Below are 20317 nucleotides of genomic sequence, written 5' to 3' on the forward strand. Positions count from 1 at the left end.
AGTATCAATGGGGGAATAATCGTAGTCACTGTTGCTATCACGCCACGTCCATAGCCCGTTCGGTGGTTAGAGTTTACCTATTACTGCGTCCGGTTTGGGAGCATCTCGTTGTTCGAGGCTTGAGATTTGGCCCTCATTTGCTGGTCCTGGCGTCCGACTGTACGGACAATTCTGCGGGCTGCCGACGCCTCGCAATATATGTTTGTATCTCAAGAAGCAACTGAGATGGAGGGCGTGTCACGTTCATATCACAACACGGCTCATGGCCCGCTCCTCGCCCACCTTTCCGGGTCCTCCACTTTTGCTCTCCTCATGGATGGGCATACGCTTTTCGAACGCTTGACTTCTCATGGACCCGCTCCCATACATATGACGTCGACAAAATCTTCAATGACGAGCATGGCTCCTCATGTGCAGAACAAGAACGTCTCTCCGATCCCTACGTCTATAATAGCAACCCAGCCATTGGCAGACAGGTTCGAACGTCCCGTTGGCTCTACGACCCACGTGGTCTTCACACAGGTGTTCCTAGGACGCCAGCTGTCAGCCAGATGTCTCGATGGTTAGATGGACGGGGATGAGAACTCACGTAGAGGGCGGCGGAAGCGTCGAAGCTTCTCCCGCAGCCTTGCCATTGGCAGACGATGGTCGACGGTACATCTTCATGCTCACTTGCAGTCTCTTCCTCCTCTCCACCTTCGTCGGTAGTGGTGGAGCCGGTCTCCTTCTCCTCCTCATCGCTTTGATCCCCACGAGCTCCGGCAAGCAATCTCAACTTCCCGTCCTCTTCTAGGCTCACCAAGCCTTCGAAGAGAGACATCACTTTCGACCGTGCCTTGCGACTCTGCATGAGAAACTGCAACATGGCGGCATCGCCAATGCAGCTGGTGGCGAGTTTCAGGATCCGGTTCGAAAAGGCGGTTGCGCTTCGGCCGCATCTGTCCCTCTGCTCTAGGATTTCCTGGCGTTTCTGCTCCCTCAGCTCCTCCTGCTCCGCCTCGCTCATCTCGTCCCATCTTGTGCGTGGATCGGAAGCTATCACTTTCATCACGCGGCGCAGAGCCCGCACGTCGGCCCTCTCGTGGAGCATGAGAAGGGTTTCCATGAGGGGCATTTCGGCGCGTTTCTGGCGGCTGCGTATCGCCCACTTGGTTGTCGAGTACTCGTTGGGATCCTTCTGGGGGATGTTGAATCTAAGGAGTCTGCGGCCGCGGCCGGACTTCTCAGGGACGATGTCAAGGAGGACGTCTTGCGGCATGCTGGCGAAGACCTCGCGGATGGCGGAAGGGACTTGCTCAGGACGCACGCGCTCAGCCTCATCGTCACGGCTTCCCTCCTCAGAAACGTACGCTGGAAGAGTCTGAGACGGTCTCGCGGATGAGTGGTGCTCGACTGCTGAAGTGGAGAGTCTTGTGGGTCGCCTGCCACTACTCCTACGTGTCATTCCTCTTGCGCCCCCTGACGGCCTCCAAGGGCCGTCTTCCGATCCAAGTCTCGCACGTTTCTGTGGTGGTCGGGGGGATTCGGAGGAGCGTGGTGGTGATTGGACTTCAGATGCGTTACGTTTGATGGCATTTGATGTCCAATGCGTATCTTGTGATATTGCCACCGTCGCAGCGCCATCCTGAATTGTGTGAGTTGACCGACTAGACCTTGTGACCTGAACGGTCTCTTCTGGGTCTTCTTCGTGTACTATATCGCCTTGGGTTTCATCGTCTAACATGGTGTCCCTCGTGACAGGTTGTGTTTCCGGGTCCAAATGGGTGCCGTCCACGAGCGTCGTGGATATGAGAGCGGATGTGGTTGGGGATGTAGTTGAATATCCAGAATCAGTGAGTGCTCTACTGTCGCCCTTCAAGGTCGCAGGAATGTAGAGATCGGAATAGGCACAGATAATGCCTCGTCTTATACATCTCTGGCAGGGCAGCATCTGCAAATTAGTCAGTTAACAACCATATCCTCAGTTGGAATGGATAGTGCTTGAGACTCTGGCGGCACGGATATAGAATATGGAGTGGACTCACAGCGTCACAGGGGCTGTGGCACTTTGCACACCCATTGCAAAAGACCATTCGTGTCTCTTTGGGGTCGGCATTCTGCATCCGCACCTTTTTCACGCCAGAAAGGCCATGTGCTGAAGTCACAGATGCCGTAAGAGAAGTAGCGGAAGCGCCCAAGTTCGCCGATGCTCCTTTGGCAGCACTTGCACTACCTGCTGCGGGAACATGGCGTGTAGAGTAAGAACAAAGATGGCCAATACCTCGGATTTCGCATCGATCGCAGGGAAATGTAGAATCACATGTGCTATGACATTTGGTGCACTGGTTACAGAATACTCTCCTCGTATCAGATGCGTCAGCGTTCGTCATGCGCACCTTGGTGCTGCGCCCAGTAATGGGAAGAGAAGCAACCGGAGTTTGATGTGATTGTGAAGAGGACTCGGAAAAATGGTCAGGAGAAGGGCCTCGTCTACCACGAGGCTTCGTATAAATGCATTTCTGGCCTTGGCCGTGGGTAACGCAAGCATTGCAAGGAACCATACCATCGCAATCCCGATGATTGGATGCACACGGTCGACAATCGAAGGGTTGCCTCGTAGGTCCATCGGCAGCATTGGAAGCACCTTTTGGCATGTGCTTGCAAGCATCCTGAGAAGCGGCAGTTGAAACCGGAGCCTTTGCAGGAAGGGGGTAGAAACTTTGGGCTGTGAGAGTAGGCACCGGATCCACGATGCCCCATCGAAGCAGCAGACGCCATCTATTTCTAAGTGTTGATGTGGCTGGCCCCAAATTCAGGCGTTGTTTGATCTGCGTACTCGTCAAGCCTTGTCGCTTCCCTTGTATTAAAGCGTCATCGTACGGCTGAGGGTGGTAATTGCCGCGAGCCGTTGAGGCAACCGAGGGATGGAGCTTCTCAAAACCATACTCAGAACCATCTGAGTCTGTCTCTGGCATGGTTTCTTCGGCCGAGTCAGGTACACTTAGCTCGGTCTTGTGCGACCTCTCTAGCAGATGGGCAGCTGCGTTAGCCTTTTGGACCGACGCCTGGTTTGTTGTTACCTCGCGGATGGATTGCTTCTCTTGGACCGCGAGTTGCACATCACTCTGCCTTTTTAAGTTGGACTGTGACCGACGTACCGGCGGCTTCGCGTTGGGGTCGTAGCAGCGCTTGCCGTATTTGACACAGAACTGGCAGGGTCGCCTACCATTGCAGCTCAGCCTGCTGGTATTACAGTGTTGGCATTTCTTCGGAGAAGAAGCAGTATTGGAGTCGGAATCGCAGAGATCCAGATACTTCATGGTGTGAGAGGGCTTAGAAGACGACCATTGTTGTGGATCGCCTCCAACATCCGGATTGGGAAGGACATCGCTGAAGACCAAGTCCTTGTTGTGCTGTGAACCATGGTGGCAAGTGATACCGGTTTGGACTAGGTCGCTAGACGGCTCTAGCCTCCCAGGTTCATTGGTAGCTGGCACCAGCTCAATCCTTCCTGAATCATGAACCAGAAAAGGCCCTTTAGGTGTAACTGACTTGGAATATCGTGGAGATGGAGTGGTAGGCAATTGCGCGTGTCTCGACCGGTCACTCATATGGAATTGTGTGCGCGAAGCACGGGCTGAAGGCCAGTGACATCTTCCCCTTTTCGATATCGCACATCTGCCACAGGTGGGCTTCACGCCATCGCATTTCCTCTCGTACCTCAAGCAACGTTCACAGTTTAGATCGATGGCTTCGGAGTTCGTGGCCACGTCCCGTCTGCCATCGGTGCCTGTGCTATCGGCTGGTTCCAGCTCCCTTCGCTCAGCCTGGAGGGAACCATGATTCTTGTCGCCGCCCGTTGGATCTTTCATGAAGCCGCTGAGCAAATTCATGTGTTCAGGGTCCCTGAACTGCTCTCGAACGCTCTTCGAAAGGAAGCCGCTGTCCACGGGCTCCTCATCCTCTTTGTCCGCCTCTAGCCTCCGAGAGACGACCCTGCGATTGTCGGGACTTATGTCTGGTATCCCTTGGGTGGCTCCCTCTTCATCGCTCCCCTCAGAGCAAAGCTCGATGATGTGGGCATGCAGACGCGGGGATGGACTATCGGAGGATCGCGAGTCGTGCGCAGAGCCTTCAGAATCGGACGCTTCCAGATCCGTCCATGCGCCATCGCCATAGTCATCAAGGAATGCGTTAAACGGCATTTTTGTCGTGGTGGGACGTAGACTATGCTGATCTTTCAATAGGTCACGCGTTGCTTGGGACTCTTCGGGCTGCCGCGTCCCCGTAAGTTAAACGAGGGGGTGCAAGGCATAACGGTCGAATGCAAGGACGCCGGAGGCGTCTGCTGTAGGGTAGAAATGTCGTCGAACATGTAGCATGGCACGTCTAAAGGTGGACGCTTCGCGCTGGACATTCGAGTTTCGTTCGTGAGAAGCGTGCACGTTCCCCACGTTGGCGAGGCTGCACAAGGCTAATACTGTGCACTGTACTTCGGAAGACCCTGGCCAGGTTCACACCATTTTTGGCAATTGCCAGGGTCTACGATGTAGTCTCTTAGTCTATTGCGACTCTCGTAGCCGGAAGCAAGTCTAAGCAAAGAAGCAAGCGCTCATTCGTCGTCCACTTCGTCGTCATCCTCAGTGATAGGCTCAACAATCAGGTTCGCCCCCTTTCCCACTCTCTCCCCTATCGAGCCGCCGCCTTGGAGGTCATACACCTTTCGAGGCATAGGAGAGACGAGCCGGAATGAGTATTCATGCTCATATTCTTCCGGCTCCTCCACGTCCTTTTCGTCTTCCGCTTCCGCCTCCCGGGCCTTAAGAATCTCATAGCATTCCACAAAAGCATAAAGTTCCTCCATCTCCGCCTCGGCGCGGAATTTCCTTATTACCCTCTCGCCAGAAGGCATCTTGATACTTACACGTATCGCGTCGTTGACATTTCCGGCTGGCTCGAGAGGAAGAGACTGAGCGCGCCACCTTCTCCACTGGTGCATGTTGCTCTTCTTCTTCTCCGCTAGTCGCACCTGTTCCCGCGCCTGCTCCTCCGCCCTCCTAGCGGCTTCTTCCTCTTCCCTCCTCCGTCTCGCTCGTTCTCGGTCCTGGGCTAGTGATCTTTCATAAGCGGAATCTTGCTCTCTCCGCAGATTCTGAGTCGCTGTACGCTCGGCTTGCTGGGCTCGTGCGGCAGAAAGGGACGCTTGATGAGACGTGATTGCTGTGCCGAGCTTAGCGACCAGTTCTGCCGGAGGCATGGGCCCCACGGCACGCAACACTACCGTCATCTGCCCGCTTGAGCCCGGCTCGGACGACTGGCAGATTAGCGCTGCAAAGGGGAACTTTGTGCACTGTAGATTTGCCGACACCTGGTAGGCTTCTGAGTCTCGTACATTGCCTCCCCACAAAATGAGATCGGACTCGTGGGAGTCGAAGAAGGATTTGAGTTGGGTTGAGAGCAATGTCTCGCGTATATAGGTTGCGTTTTCGTCGTGACTTGGGGACAGAAGCACGACCAAGAGGAACTTCAGGTCTTTCTTTGCGGTGTCGAGGGTGAAGTTAAAGCCGGACTCTGCGAAAGGCAGGAGGGCAGTGGAGCTCCCTCCATTCGTGCTCTCGTCGTTGTGGTCGCCAAACTCTTCACTGAACTCGCGGATAAATCTCCTGGCATTTTCTGCTGGTGGAAGAGCTCTTCTTTGGGTGGGTGTCTGCGTCTGCGATTGGTAAAGTAACCGGTGGAAGAGGCGGGAGAGGAATGTAGGCACCAGAAAACCAAATGGTGATAGGATCGTGCTGAATACTCGGTAGAGGACGTTGACTGGTGTGAAGATGATGGAGAAGAGTGGTGATGGTCGGTACGTCTGCTCGGGAACTGTGCCGCCTGTGTCGACCCGGTGGACTATGTCCTCGGGCTCGATCCGTGATGCTCTATGCGATGGCCGAGTAGCCGCCAGCAGGTTCTCATATTGTAGGTTTGCGGTCTGGCGGGTGGACGTAGTAGGTATTTGCGCCTGCGCCTCTGCGAGAGGATCTGTGGCAGGCTCACCATCGAAGAAACGGGCTATGGCAATCTGTACGTTCCACTCGCATCGTTGCAGAAGAGCGATTGCGGCAATTGGGTCAGCTTGGTCGGTGACGGCGGTGTACGTTTGAAGAGCTTCTTGCTGAGTTGGCGTTAACTGAGAGATGTCCGGGGTCGCCATAGTCGGGGTCCTGTCGAAGGCAAGGGAAACGGCAGGGAGGAAAGTCGTGGTTATCGACATGCGGAAATAGACATGTCTGGCCTCTCTTGTCTTCACCTCTGGCACAGGTATTATATCCTCAGAAACAACATAATTATTTGGTTGGTTGACGACACGGTTCGGAAGAGGATAGGAAGGCGTGTGTAATGCCGCGCAGCTGCGATTATCCCCATCTCCATCTCCCTCCCATTTCCACATCAACCGCACGTACAAAGCAGCGGACTCGAAGACACGGGCCCTGGAAGAGCTGTTGCGCTTGGCCCGTCCCAATCTTTACTTCATCTTGCAGCCGGAGACTGTTCCATCTTCTTCTCGCCTTCTATTCACTGTCCCATTTTGGATATCTTTGTAGAGACATGGATATTTCCCTCGCGCACATCCAGCCAGCCGCACCACGAGCCACGTAGTATAGCAACTGCGCCCCTGCAACAGTTCATTTTCTACTTCTTGTCGCCTACTACTGGAACCTACGTCTCTCTTGCGCGCCCACATGATGCGTTAGGACCGCAGATCTACCTCTAAGCCAGATGGATCATACCACTGCCATGATCCACCTCAGCCAGTAACGACTATGGCCGCAGTGAGCAAGAATAATGCAGAAGACACAAGGCACGCTGCTTTGTCCCCTAGAATCAAAGGCAGGGGTATGTCGACCACAGCGGCCGGAAGGCGTCGCGTTGCTGATGGTTGAGTGACAGAGACCGCGAAGGATACTCTCTGTCGCAATGTCACAATCTACGGAAAATGCCGCTATGAAGACAAAGGTAAACTGAACCACTGTTGATGAGGGTATGGTACAAGGGTGCTCACTCGTCGGCGGTGTAGGGTGTGCCTTCAACCACACGATAGAAAAGCCCTCCTCCGATGCCGGACACATGGATAGGTATCATCAAGATGCACTGGCTCGGAAGCTGTCTTCTAACCCCTTTGACAGTCAAGCCAAAAAGGTGCTTAGTGTCGATTCTCCCAGCTTTACTCCCTCTTTCCTGTCACCGAATGGCGCCGCAACTAGTGTAGCGGCGGCGAAGAAACCAGCCGCTGGCATTTCTCCCAAGGCAGCAAGCGCGGCTCCCTTTATGCCAAAGGCCATTATCTCCAGTGAGCGCAATCCAGTCTCAACCGAGTTTGCCCTCTTACAACTCTCGACAGGGTCTTCCAATGCAACTCCGCTTCGTCAAGATGCCAGGACCCCCGACTGGACCGTGGGTGAGGTCCAGGAATTCGTTCCAAGACGGGTTCAGGATCCCTCGATGGTGGGCTAGAGACCTGCGACTTTCTTTTCGAAGGCTTATAAGAACAGACAAATGAGAACGAAATCCCCGTATCTCATGCTTTTGACACCTTCCAACCGAGCCATGCTCCAAATCCCTACCTTGATCATAGCCTGAATGGAGCTGCGTTCTTTCCCAGCGCCAGTGGCTTTCAGCAACCGGTAAGTAATTGCGATGATGGTGGCTGGCGAGACTCATTGTGATAACAGGTCCAATATCATCAATATGCGCCGATCGGACACTATAATCCAAATCTCACGCAGTATCAACGCAGTGTCCATGACCTATTCATTCCGAACGATCTGCGAGAGGACATTCAGAAGAAATCTGCGGCTGCCTTGCAGACTCTACCCAGTACGCAGCCTCGCCTCGCGTCCCAGTCTGAGCTCACCGTATCTACAGATTCACAGTTGCCCAGCCACATCGAAAGCTACCACTCTTTGGTACCTCTCGACACGAATCACAAGAATTCCAATCTCTTGGGTGGCTACACCACGTGGGTCTACAAGGCTCAATCAAGCGCCAACGGCCACTTCTTTGTCCTTCGGAGAGTCGAAGGCTTCCGCCTGACAAATGAACATGCCATCCGCGCCGGCCAAGCATGGAAAAACATTGTTAACGCCAATGTCGTCCGCATAGTCGACGTCTTCACGAACCGCGGATTTGGCGATTCTTCCCTCTTCGTAGTCACTGAGTACCACCCGCTTGCCAAATCCCTCCTCGAACATCACCATCTGGGTGGCCACGCATTCAATGCACGCCCATCTCGGTCCTCCCACGGTAAAGATCAAATTACCGAACCTGCACTGTGGGCGTACGTCGTCCAGATTGCCTCGGCTCTGAAAGCTATCCATAGCTCAGGTCTGGCTGCACGAGTCCTGGATCCGTCCAAGATTCTAGTGACAGGGAAGAATCGCGTTCGCCTCAATGGAGGCGCAGTTTTAGACGTGGTTCAATTCGAAGCTAACTCCCACACGCCTCTCGCTCAAGCTCAGCGTCAGGATCTCGTTAATTTCGCCTTAGTTATTCTAGCAGTCGGGTCCGGGACTCTTGACGCAGGCCAGAATTTCGCCCGCAGCATGGACGCATTCAAGCGCTTTTTTAAACCCGAACTACAGAATGCCGTTGTGTGGCTATACTCGGCCGTGCAGAACCAAGAGAAGACCATCGACGGCTTCATCACGCTGATCTCGAATCAAATGATCACTGCCTTTAATGCAGCTTTGCATACCGACGACGAACTTTCCTCTCACCTTGCGAGAGAAGTGGAAAATGCACGCCTCTTTCGGCTGATGGCCAAGTTGAACTTTATCAATGAAAGGCCCGAGTACATGAGTGATCAGGCCTGGTCTGAGAACGGCGAGCGCTATTTCCTCAAGTTGTTCCGCGATTATGTCTTCCATCAGGTCGATAGTCAGGGACGACCTGTGATTGACTTGGGACACACGATATTAACACTAAATAAGCTGGACGCAGGCACGGAGGAGAAGGTTATGCTCGTAAGCCGAGATGAGCAGAGTGTGTTTGTGGTGACATTTCGGGAACTCAAGAAGGGCATCGAGAGCGCCTTTCAGGAGTTGGTCAGCAAGAGAGGCGGGTTGATGAGATAGACTCTCCCACGGAGCAAGCCACGAAAATTGTGGCGCCTTCGAAAACCACAACGATCTGCTGCAAGAGTTTCGAGCTGGTGGGCGAACAAGACGGACGCACCCGCGGACTTGATTGCACCAGTGGAAGTGGCACAAACGTAGAGGGAAGGAGAAGGGCTGGTCAGAAGACCGCGGAACAGGCGGGCATTTGGGATGAGGCTGAAGGAGTGGCAGGCTCAATATGCTGCAGGGTCAACCGGTAACCAAAAGGCACCTGGTGCAGAATTGATTACGCCACTAAGGAGCGAGATGCGATTTATAGAAAAATTGAGGCACAGATCACGGAGAAAAAAAATCAGAAAGCATATTTGCACACTTGATCTCAGCTTCTCCATCACAAGGTCGCGTGCTTGCGTAGTGTTCATGACAAAGCGATAATAGAGTGCGAACAGACGCAGAGACAACGGAACTTCAGGATCTGAGTGAGCATCTCTTACGATTGTGATGGAGCCTGCTCCGTGAAATGTAGACCGACCATCCAGGCCTGCAGGAGCCTGTATACTCGGACATGAGATGTCCTCATCAGGAATCGATGCAGGGCCCCAGCATTGCTCAGTCAAGTGAGGATCTGCTCTCAAACTAAACCGGCTCAGCTGAGTTGGCCCGTTGTAGACTTTTGTCGACGCGTCGAACCTTTCCCACCGCGTTCCACTGCGTAGCGCTGATATGTGCTGATCGCATGCTAGGCGATTAAGCAGGGGATGGGTGGGCTGCAACTTTCACAGAAAATCGTGCTTTCATGACTCGGGATTTACTCTTCCTGCTGCTGCTGGAAGGGGTTTTCAATCTCCTCGCTTCCGTCGACAGGCGATATTAGCACGAGTAATGTTCCGCGGGCAACTATGAGCCCGAGGGGTCGTGTTGTCTCGTTGCCCTCGTCATCTGCAAGAGAATAATGTCAGCTTAGATTTGTGTCTACGTTCGCTGGATGACGATGAAAGCTCCAGGTCCAGCGCTGAGCTTACCTCTCATGGTCTCCTTGACATCATCCAATACCAGGTTCATCAACTGATCGTAACCCTTGAGCGTGCCGACAACTAATTCGAGAATCAAGCGAGTCAGTTTCCAAATGTCCCCTTCTCGCACTTGCAGACCCGAAACAATAAGGCATAGGTGCAGACAACATACTTTCTCTCCCACCATTGAACTTGACGTTGATCTGCTTGTCGACATACTTTGTCAAGTCGAGAATGTTCTCCTTCTTGGGCTTCTCCTGTAATCTGTCGGACTGTTGTTGGGCGCCACCGCGGCCACCGCCTCCGCCACGTCCACCGCCTCTGCCGCCGCCTCCCCGGCCGCCTCCACGAAAATGACCTCGCTCCGACATTTGTTGCTCAAGGTGGCTTTTGTTCAATGGCAAGAGGAACAGGTTGTAGTAGTTTGAAGGCGCCTCAGTCTCAAAATGGTTAGTGCCGAAAGGCGCTCTGGTCACCTGAAATCCTGAGCCCGACCAGTCACAAGCAGGAGGAAAGACTATTACGGTTGGGGATCTGTCCGAGTAATTTTTGGCTGTGTGGTCGGAGTGCAATCAAGCCGAACGATGTGCCTGTGTGGTGTGTGACGTGAGAGAGAGAAAAAGGGTAGGTGCAGCTTTCCGCCGAAGTTGGTGTCGGAACATCATTGGGCGGAGCGCCGCCCTTCACGCCACGCGTCTCGCCCTCTCCACCTCTCACTTTGCTCCCTGCACCACTCATTGCGGCCTGCCGCCTCTGCCACGAGAGTCCGCGATGGTGCAGACGGCCAGGGTAGCGGGAAGTCCCTAAACACGCGAAGAAGCTCTGTCGTGCGGATGGTCAATTTCTAGTCCTAAAGCTGAAAGTGCAATGGATCTCTGGGTGCGTTCAGCATCTTGAGCTGCCTTCCTGCGCAGCTCTGGTCATCCGGGTGCTCATGCTCACCACCGACGGAGGCGGCTTCCCGCCCACCGTACTCCGTACAGTAGTTGGAGGAGACGCAGGGGGGAAGGTCGCGATTTTCGACCCCGCGCACCAACCTGAACTAACGTTAGCAATCACCACCACCACCACCACCACCAATTCACGGCTGCCGCACGCATCTGACCCTGAGGCTGCAATCGGAACGGTAACTGCTGTTCTTCCCGCGATCGCACTGGTGTTTCGGGGCCGTCCAATTCCCGCCCTTTCAGCGTCCGTGTTCGCATCCGCGCGTCCTCTGCCTCCCGAGTGGGCGATTGTGACTGGCAGACGGATCCCTAGCCTTTACCTAGACTCAGCGCCAGTATCCCCGCGATGCTGCAAGTGACGGTTTGGCTGCCGTGGCTGCGCGCTGAAGCTGGCGGGCAAGGGCCGGGAGACGATGCTCTCAAGTTCCCGAAATGGTTGGTTGCCGCGCCTGTTTCAACAATCCGCTCCTTCGCCGCTGTCTGTGCTTGCTGCTCCTCACCTGCCTTATTTGCCTTGGATTTTCTGCTCTCGGTGGCCTCAGCTTCTGGTTCCGCTCATCGGCCCTCCTCACGCCAGACCCTAAACCCGTGCCCAAGCTTTCCCACTCCTGCCCACTCTCACATTTTCCACCCTTTTCTTCTCACTCCTCGTCCTCCTTCGCTACGAGCGTGCACACGGCTTGGTATCTGTCTTCGCTCACGGCGCTGCAGCTTGCCAAATAGCTCTGACCATCTCGGGTCAACTATTTCAAGCTGATCCACCAGCTCCCTCCCCACTTTTACCTCCGTCCACACCTCGTCGACCACCGCTCCGCAAGGCTCCCAGCTGAACAAGCACAGCCCGAGCGCACCACGAGCGACTCGGGCTTCTCGACCGATTTGCAGGACACCTCTATGTTGGAGCTGTGCAACCTCAACATCCTCTCACCATGAACGTTGAGCAGACACCCTCGCTTAAGCGTCCGCGCTCGCCGACCGAGCCTCACCCCATCCCAGCCGCAAAGATCCCTCGGACAGCTACGAACCACCTGCAGATCAACTATCTCGTCCGTCAGCACAAGGAGGACATACCACTCGTCACGGTCAACGACACGCTGGGAGAGATTGCTCGGTTGCTGAGTGAATACGACGGAGTCCTACAACGCCATGAAAGTCTGGCGGGCAATTTGGGAGCTCGGCCTGTCGGACCCATCTTGATCAAACGCTTCGAGAAGATGTTCGACGGGCCACCCAAGATCCTGAAGTCCCATGCAAAGGACTCACAGGTAACTTGGTTGGATGTGGCCGAATTTGCTCAGAACAATCCCAAACAGTTCAACCTGGAGAGGACTCGCAATGGTATAAGAGTCTGCCAGTTCTACACAAAACAGTGTCGTGTCGAAATATCCGAGGAAGACTACGTGCTCATCGCAAGTGGTCACCCTCAAAAGCTGATCCCCCCACAGCCCATCAGAGAGGACGAAGACAAGGAGCTCGGCGTCATGGATCTTCTGGACCGCAACTTGGGTCAAGTCATCCAGCTTGCTGATCAAGGTATGGGAAGCCCTACTTCCTTTGTAGCTTCAACTTAACTGTGACCAGTTTCCGGCCGAGCTCGGCAAATGATTCACAAGATGAAAGGTCGGCGGGCTGCAATCTTGACCCGGCGCGAGCAGGAACGAGAACCGCGAAGACAGCCAACAAGAACCGAAGCTTCGCCCGCCCCACCAGCAGAGATCAATGGAGTCAACAACAGCAGCAGCAGCAGGCCAATTAGGAGCATCGAGGTTTCTCAGTCACCTCCTGTCGGCTTCACAGCTGTCAATCTGCGGCAGCCTGCTGCTGAAGATCCAGATCGACGCCCTCCTTCGACAAATGATGCGCTGAGGAGCTTCGCTGAGGATGCATTTGGCACGCCGAGCAATGTCACCATTATCAATGGCAGATCGGTCAAGGACACCTCGCCCACCGAGCGAGCTGAGCTGATGAAGAACTTCTTAACACCCAGTGAGAGAGAAGCTGGCCTGACCGAAGAGACCATCCGACGTACGTCGTTGGGTAGTGGTACTGCTCGGACTCAAGCCATGCATGCTAATGCAGCAGACAAGCCACGTTCTCGTTCGACTGAACTGCCGGGTGGAAGTTCGTCGACAGTCGCCATACCAAATACGCCTGCGTCGTTGATGCCGCAGACGAAGCCTGCTCAATCAGATAGGGACGATGGCGGCCCTTTTAAGGCGGAGATGGTTCGCAGAATGGACAATATGTGGAAGGGAGATCGGGTGATTCCTCCCTGTGATCGTTGTAGGAGGCTACATATGGATTGCCTGAAGAACCTCACGGCGTGTATGGGTTGTACCAAAAAACACGCCAAGTGTTCATGGAAAGATGTTCAAGCAGGGGAACTGGATATGACGGCACAAGCTCCACGGGACAGAACACCGACACCATTGGCCTCCCCTGCAGCACCCGCACCACCTCTCTCGGCCGGATCTACGATTGAGGTCAACCAGCAGCCTGGTGGATTGAAGCAACCGTCTCACATTGGTCGGGCGTCATTAGACTTGGCAGGTGGAAAGACAGAGAAGTCCAAGGACGATGACTTGCCGCAGACACGAGACGAAGCAAAGTCGGAGCCAGCTCCATCGAACACCTCGAGTGGGAGATTCGATGTGCGACCACCACCTTTGGCGCAGCAATTGCAAGATGCAGCGAACGGGCGAGCATCGACTGGATCGACGCCGTATGAGACAAGTTTCCCACCTCGCGAAAAGGAAAAGCCATACGACGACGATGATGAGGGCGACCGTTTGCAGGCACTTGCTGCACGAGTTGCTGCACGACTCTATCGCTCCGCCTCCCAGGGAGGACATCGAGCTTAGGAAACAGGCCATACCAACCCAAGTGCCCTATCGGAGGCGAAGATGCATGGGAACGGCCACGGAGGTGTTCGCATACAGGCACTAGTCTCACAGATCCAGTCATGATATTACTTCAGACGGATACAGGAGCAGATTAAAAGGGTCCTGCGAGCGCGCTGCGCATCTGAGTGGTGGACAGCAGGAAAAGTGCAGGATATGATTACGAGAGCGCCCCGAAATGTGTCGCAGCACAATCTGGAGGAACAGATGATTTGTTAAAAGTTTCGCGGTGCAGCGGCAGGCTTATTCTTCACGCATAGCTTGTATTGATAGGGGCATTTTTGCGTCCTTTGAGCTGGTGGCTGATAGAGCAGGCCGGAGTTTTGGCGGAATACATTCCACTGCCGCCATCCAATGTACGACGAGGCTTTGTCAGAGCGACAGGCGAGTACAATGTGCCCCTCGATTGTGGGGATTGTTCCTCTGCCGATGCATGTTCCACGTCCACGATGCTTGTCTTCGGATCCTGACCGTCGCACAGCCTCCACCGTCAACATCCCACTTCACCATGTCGCCCACTGCCGTTGTGCTTGTGGATCGAAATTCACCATGACCTGACAAGCGACTGACAAGCGAATCGGGATCCTGGGCGAGCCCTAAATAATGGTCTTGCTCAGCATCTGCTGAGCGTCTGCTGATCTGCTCCTGGCCCATCGGATACTCCCACCTGCATTTCTGCATTACCCCACGATCAATCTTAGCTTGTTCGGTGGGAAATATTATTTCACCTGTTCCTGTCCTCACATCTGCGTTTTCTGGGGCCGTGTTGATATCGTTTGACCTGTTTCTCATATCTGCGTTTTCTGGGGCCTGTGTTTGTCTACCACCCGCCTTGCCCTGACCTGACCTCTACTCGTACCCAATCTGCCCACTCGCAGTCGGTCAGTCTACAATGGATCCCTCCAAGGTCGACATCCCTCCGCTCAAGGATCTGACGATCGACAACATCACCGAAAACGTCATCGCGATCAACTCGAACAACCCGGACCCGCGATTCAAGTATATTCTCGAGAGATTAGTCGTGCATCTGCATGACTTTGCGCGGGAGACGAGGCTGTCCACGCAGGAATGGATGGCGGGCATCCAGTTCCTGACCAAGACCGGACAGATCTGTACGGATGTGCGGCAGGTAAGCCGTCAACCTACCTACCAAGCAAGCACTTGCCCTCCACTGCTCGTACTGACGAGACTACCCCCCCAGGAATTCATCCTCCTCAGCGATATCCTCGGCCTGTCCCTCCTCGTCGACAGCATCGACCACCCCAAACCGCCCAACTCGACCGAAGGCACGGTCCTGGGCCCCTTCCACACGCACGAGGCCGAAGTCCTCTCGCACGGCGACCTGATGTCGCACGACGAGAACGGCGACCCCCTGCTCGTTCTGTGCACCGTCAGGGACGTGCAGGGCCGGCCGATCGAGGGCGTCAAGATCGACATCTGGGAGACCGACTCGTCGGGCAAGTACGACGTGCAGCATCCGGACCGCGACGGGCCCGACGGCCGGTGTATTCTCAAGTCGGACGCCGAGGGCGTCTTCTGGTTCAAGGCCATTGTGCCCGTGCCGTATCCGATTCCGCACGACGGGCCGGTCGGGCAGCTGCTCAAGAAGCTGGGCCGCCACCCGATGAGGCCGAGCCATATGCATTTCATGTTTGAGAAGGAGGGGTTCGACCATTTGATTACGTGCGTATACCTTTGTCTGCACCTACATTCGCACAGTGGCGGAGGTAGTGGTCTTGTCGTTTGTACTGACATTCTCTGCGCGTTAGGGCTCTGTATTTGAAAAACGATCCCTACGAGACCAGCGACGCCGTCTTCGGCGTGAAGAACAGCCTCATTGTCGAACTGTCCAAGGTGTCGGCTGACCAGGCCGCCAAGTATGGCGTCAAAGAGGGCAGCGCTCTCATGACGTACGATTTCGTGTTGGTGACAGAGCAGGGGAGCGCGGATCTGAGGGCCCAGAACTCGCGGAAGGCGCTGGAGAAGCTGGGCAGAAGGGTCAAGATCGTGAAGGGCCTGCCTGTGCCGGATGTGGATTGAGCGGAGGGGAGCGGTGGAAGGGGAGGTTACCCTACATGAGCACGACGAGGCGAGGGGGGAAAAAAGGTACTACCAGGTAGGACTACCGGTTGGGCCACATATATGTGTATATTTGGATGTTCTGATGTATGTTCGTGAAATTGACGGAAGAAAACAATACGTACCTAGTAGTGGTGGACCTGATCTGGTTGGCCCCGATCAGTCTGAACTTGGTGATTTGGTGACTTGGTGACTTGGTGACTTGGTTACAGAACCAGAAACTCCGTCCTTATGCAGTACGTATTCTAGGATAAGCATGAAGCTACTGTCAGGAAGTGCGTTGCAATCACCGCCACAGCCACACAGAGCACCCAGATCGCGAACCCGCGGGAAGAGATGTGAAAGGACGCCCTGGGAGGCGTGAGGTTGGTCGATGTACCCGCATGCGCATGTCCCTCTGCGACTCTCGACCTTGTTATTTGAGCATTCGACGTCCCGCCAGAGATCCCAGTTATTCGTCAGTCGTGAAGGCACAGCAGTAGGGCACCACGAGACATCTACACATGCTCCTGTTGATAACGGAATCATGCAGGGGATTCATCCCCAGGCGGGCCCCTGAGGGGCGCCCAGCGCTGATAGGTGCGCTCGGCCCCCCGGAACGAGGCACCCCCGCCACAGACAACTGTCAGCGCGCTGTTTGCCTCTTGGTGGTTTTGGAGGTTTCCATCCCCAAATGAATGACGTGCTTGATGATTGATCGACCGCCCGCGAATCTTCCACGAGAGCCTAAACTTGCGATACCATTCGACCTGCGTTCAGATTCTGGCTTTCAATATATATTTGCAGCCGTGTTGCTCATCGCGTCCGACAACGAGCACAGCAGTAATACTTAACGACTTGTCCGAAAAGCAATCGCAACTTGCGAACCGCCATCCCGCAGATTCAAACATCACGAACACTTTATCTCCTCGCCCCTCCTCATCCTCGCGCTGAACAATGGCCTTCTCAATGCCCTCGTTCCTGACCCGATTTCTCCGCCCCTTTTCCACGACCCAGCTCTCCCTCCAACCAGACGCCCTCTCCGCCATGCAATTCCCGCCAACGTCCCAGCGCGCGATCTTCGCGGGCGGCTGTTTCTGGGGCCTCGAAGAACTCTATCGCCACCACTGGGGCGGCGGCAAGGGCCTGCTCGACTGCCGCGTCGGCTACACCGGCGGCCACACCAAGGCGCCGACCTACGAGGACGTCTGTTCAGGCCGGACGGGCCACGCCGAGTCCTTGTTGGTCGTCTTCGACCCGGACGTGGTGACGTACCGGCAACTGGTCGAGTTCTTTTTCCGCATGCACGACCCGACCACGCTGAACAGGCAGGGCGCCGACACGGGCACGCAGTACCGGTCTGCCGTGTACGCGGAGAACGATGACCAACTCAAGATTGCCGAGGAGATCAAGCAGAAGGTCGGCGAGCAGTGGTATAAAGGCAAGACTATCACGACCGAGGTCAAGAGGGCGACGCAGTGGTATGATGCCGAGGGCTTGCATCAGAAGTACTTGTTGAAGAATCCGTCGGGGTATCAGTGCCCGGCGCATTATGTGCGACCGCACCCCGAGTTGAAGTAGGCGGCTTCAAGCGATCGGGAGATGTGAAGGTCGAGGAGAGGAAAAGCAGAATGTTTATCATGGTGACTTGGGTGTAGCGTAGTGCCAACGGCACCCAAAACAAAACGGGTGTCTTGTGTATATGTGTATGTGTCTTATGAATTGATATGCTGGATGTTGTTTGTCAAACGGGTTTGACGGGATACTCGTACCAAGCGATCAAATTCCCTCAGACCCAGGAAGTGTGTGGTGCAAGCGATTTGAAGTACTCATGTTTATACCCCTTTCGCGGAGCCGGACTGACTTCGACGCTCCCACTGGATATCGGCATGCTCATGCGTTGGGTCAGTCACGACTGGCGGAAATTATCGAGGAATGATCCTGGTGGAAGCGCAAAGTCAGACTCCGCCACAATAGTTGTAGGGCGGTGTTAGGCCGCCGAGCTGAGGACACAGCCTTGTCGGTGATCTGAGTACCTACGGAGGTCCTTACAAATATTGAGTACTGTAAGAAGTAGAATCCAGAGATCAATGCCCAGTTCCTCCGAAGCTGCTCAAGGTGGATGACTAAGTTTGACTTACTTGTATCCTTGCCTGTCTGGAGCTAGACACCAGATCTCCCCTCTTACGGCGCGACCACTGTTTCTTGGAAGATATACTGCGATTGCCTCAATCGAAGTACATCCAGCCAGATAACCTGGGTCATTCAAGGACCCTTTGATCCAAAACCGCGACGGCATCTCATTACCCCCAGACCCTTGGTTGACTATCAGGTAGTCGCACTCCGTACCTCGTTCCACGAATCCAAATGCCCGACTTCCTCCGTGTGGCCGGCGGTGTCGTTGCAAAAGACCGCATCGCCGAATCAGAAGCCGCCCAATTCGAGGCTCTCAAGAAGGGTGTCCTGGCCGAACAAGCCCGGAAAGAACAAGAGGACAGGCAGAGGCGGATAAGCCAGGGTCTCGCTGCCGAGTTGACGGCCGAGGAGAAGAGAGAACGGAAGAGGCAGGAGAGCATCCGAAGGGAGGAGGGAAAGCAGAGGAGGCGAGGAATGCTGGGCAAGGGGCAAGGGAAAGCAAGTAACAGGCAAAGTCGCGAAGGTAAAGGGAAAGGAACCGGAGTTTTGGGCATGTTGTGCTTTGGTGCTCGATGAATGTTTAGTATTGCAACAAGTCATAGCCGACTGGGCATTCTCACGGCGCCGTCGAGTCGAATGACAAACCCGTTCAGCATGGGGTTCTCCACGATTTCCTTGACGAGGCGGGCAAATTCGTGGCCTTGTCCCATTCGCATGGGATATTGGATCATCTCCGTGTTCATGCCCGCCCTTGTGCTTGTTGCTCCCTTCTCTTTCTTCGCTCCTTCCTTTTTAGGAGATTGCTGCTCTGGCGACGGTTGTGGTTTCTTCTTCGGCTGAGTTGTCATGCCTGTCTGGAACACTCCTGGCGCGGTGCCCATGACTCTTATCCCGGCCTTTTGGCCCAACTCCCGTGCCAGCGGGAGAACGATGCTTCGGACGGCGCCTTTGCTTGCGCTGTATGCCAATTGACCAACTTGGCCCTCGTACGCCGCGACGGAGGAGACCACGACTATAATCCCACGCTCGCCGTCCGGACCCCATGGTTCGTTGAGCGCCATGTGCGGGATCGTCAGCCGGATGAGGTCAACCGTGCCCCGCAGATTGATTGCCAATGTCCGATCAAAGCCGGACATGTCCATATACTTGGCCGTCTCGTGTGTTGCTGAAGGATCTTGTCTGGGTAGGGAGAGCGCAGCCGTACCGATCCCCGCCGAGCAGATGACGCCGGAAAGAGGTGCAGAAGTATCTTCTTTGATCCATTTCAGAGTGTTTTGCAAGGCGGTTTGTATGGACTCGGTGGATGCTACGTTGGTCTTTGTAAAGAGGATACGGGCGCGGTCAAACTGCGAATCTGAGGGAGGAGGATTGAGGTCGAGGATCGAGAGGTATGCGCCGAACTGAACCAGGAGAGAGGCAGTTGCGAGGCCGAGCCCACTGCTCCCGCCCGAGACGATGAATGTGCGGTCCTTGATCTGCATGTTTATTGACCCTACTTGATATCCTGACGGGTAGATTCGAGAGATATCGTGGCAAGAATGGGGTGGCTTGAGCAGGAGTCTAAGACAGCGATGAACCTACCTCGGCCCGGCAAAGGGCTTTCATGTGCCCCGTGAGACCAGGCGAGCATCATGAGGCTGGTTCCGGGCAACCTTTCAGTGAGTAGAGAGCCCTGATAGGTCTTCCAGTGGCGGTAGCTTGTGTGCTCCCGGGTGCTTCACTGACCGTAGTCTGAGAGTTCTGTGAACTGTGTAAGTGTGTTGATTGAACTGAGGAGAAGCGCATTGAGCGCACCGACACGTGACAGTGATCTCCCTGGGCACTGCGGGCAGCTGCAATCGTCCGTCATAGGTGCCTATTTTAACCCACCAGAAATGCCCCTAAAGCCTTGCGGGCGCCACCACGGTTGCAAGCCAGCGCCCGCAGTGCTGCATCGGGCGAATGTCTGGGGTTGGGCTTGAAACATTATTGATTCTGTCACGAGTCACTCGCTGTCAATTGATAAAGGAAATTTCACCCAGCTCAATAGCACAAACCGGAAGTGAACAGCCTGTGTGTTTGACTGACTCAACTTGAGCTGCAGGTATCCTTTATCAGTACAGAAGAAGTCCAACTACAGAACTGGATCTATCCGGCCCCAATCCAGGGGCACTATTCACAACGCTGATCTGGTCCGACCA

The 20317-nt window shown here is 54.8% G+C and overlaps 10 protein-coding genes across 10 annotated transcripts; 5 read left to right on the forward strand and 5 right to left on the reverse strand.

The window, feature by feature from the left end:
• Positions 1-528: 528 nt before the first annotated feature.
• A1O7_02467 (uncharacterized protein) lies at positions 529-1258 on the reverse strand (the record flags this gene model as incomplete). The annotated part of the gene is made up of 2 exons (XM_007756498.1): positions 529-540; positions 590-1258. 2 exons carry the CDS (start codon positions 1256-1258, stop codon positions 529-531), a joined length of 681 nt encoding a protein of 226 aa, XP_007754688.1.
• Positions 1259-3586: 2328 nt separating this feature from the next.
• A1O7_02468 (uncharacterized protein) lies at positions 3587-4184 on the reverse strand (the record flags this gene model as incomplete). The annotated part of the gene is made up of 2 exons (XM_007756499.1): positions 3587-3671; positions 3700-4184. The coding sequence occupies 2 exons, from the start codon at positions 4182-4184 to the stop codon at positions 3587-3589; spliced, it is 570 nt and encodes a 189-aa protein (XP_007754689.1).
• A 407-nt stretch (positions 4185-4591) lies between these two features.
• On the reverse strand, positions 4592-6181 carry A1O7_02469 (uncharacterized protein; the record flags this gene model as incomplete). Its single annotated transcript, XM_007756500.1, has 1 exon — positions 4592-6181. The coding sequence occupies one exon, from the start codon at positions 6179-6181 to the stop codon at positions 4592-4594; it is 1590 nt and encodes a 529-aa protein (XP_007754690.1).
• A 610-nt stretch (positions 6182-6791) lies between these two features.
• A1O7_02470 (uncharacterized protein) lies at positions 6792-9101 on the forward strand (the record flags this gene model as incomplete). The annotated part of the gene is made up of 7 exons (XM_007756501.1): positions 6792-6864; positions 6919-6984; positions 7046-7318; positions 7370-7473; positions 7521-7652; positions 7701-7845; positions 7894-9101. 7 exons carry the CDS (start codon positions 6792-6794, stop codon positions 9099-9101), a joined length of 2001 nt encoding a protein of 666 aa, XP_007754691.1.
• Positions 9102-9891: 790 nt separating this feature from the next.
• On the reverse strand, positions 9892-10467 carry A1O7_02471 (small nuclear ribonucleoprotein; the record flags this gene model as incomplete). The annotated part of the gene is made up of 3 exons (XM_007756502.1): positions 9892-10022; positions 10106-10177; positions 10269-10467. The coding sequence occupies 3 exons, from the start codon at positions 10465-10467 to the stop codon at positions 9892-9894; spliced, it is 402 nt and encodes a 133-aa protein (XP_007754692.1).
• A 1505-nt stretch (positions 10468-11972) lies between these two features.
• Positions 11973-13904, forward strand: A1O7_02472 (uncharacterized protein; the record flags this gene model as incomplete). The annotated part of the gene is made up of 2 exons (XM_007756503.1): positions 11973-12576; positions 12625-13904. The coding sequence occupies 2 exons, from the start codon at positions 11973-11975 to the stop codon at positions 13902-13904; spliced, it is 1884 nt and encodes a 627-aa protein (XP_007754693.1).
• A 931-nt stretch (positions 13905-14835) lies between these two features.
• On the forward strand, positions 14836-15983 carry A1O7_02473 (uncharacterized protein; the record flags this gene model as incomplete). Its single annotated transcript, XM_007756504.1, has 3 exons — positions 14836-15072; positions 15145-15626; positions 15713-15983. 3 exons carry the CDS (start codon positions 14836-14838, stop codon positions 15981-15983), a joined length of 990 nt encoding a protein of 329 aa, XP_007754694.1.
• A 975-nt stretch (positions 15984-16958) lies between these two features.
• Positions 16959-17582, forward strand: A1O7_02474 (peptide-methionine (S)-S-oxide reductase; the record flags this gene model as incomplete). The annotated part of the gene is made up of 1 exon (XM_007756505.1): positions 16959-17582. The coding sequence occupies one exon, from the start codon at positions 16959-16961 to the stop codon at positions 17580-17582; it is 624 nt and encodes a 207-aa protein (XP_007754695.1).
• Positions 17583-18368: 786 nt separating this feature from the next.
• On the forward strand, positions 18369-18713 carry A1O7_02475 (uncharacterized protein; the record flags this gene model as incomplete). Its single annotated transcript, XM_007756506.1, has 1 exon — positions 18369-18713. The coding sequence occupies one exon, from the start codon at positions 18369-18371 to the stop codon at positions 18711-18713; it is 345 nt and encodes a 114-aa protein (XP_007754696.1).
• Positions 18714-18733: 20 nt separating this feature from the next.
• A1O7_02476 (uncharacterized protein) lies at positions 18734-19618 on the reverse strand (the record flags this gene model as incomplete). The annotated part of the gene is made up of 2 exons (XM_007756507.1): positions 18734-18887; positions 18954-19618. 2 exons carry the CDS (start codon positions 19616-19618, stop codon positions 18734-18736), a joined length of 819 nt encoding a protein of 272 aa, XP_007754697.1.
• Between the last annotated feature and the right edge of the window lie 699 nt (positions 19619-20317).

Source organism: Cladophialophora yegresii, assembly GCF_000585515.1.
Source record: "Cladophialophora yegresii CBS 114405 chromosome Unknown aczIN-supercont1.2, whole genome shotgun sequence".
NCBI lineage: Eukaryota > Fungi > Ascomycota > Eurotiomycetes > Chaetothyriales > Herpotrichiellaceae > Cladophialophora > Cladophialophora yegresii.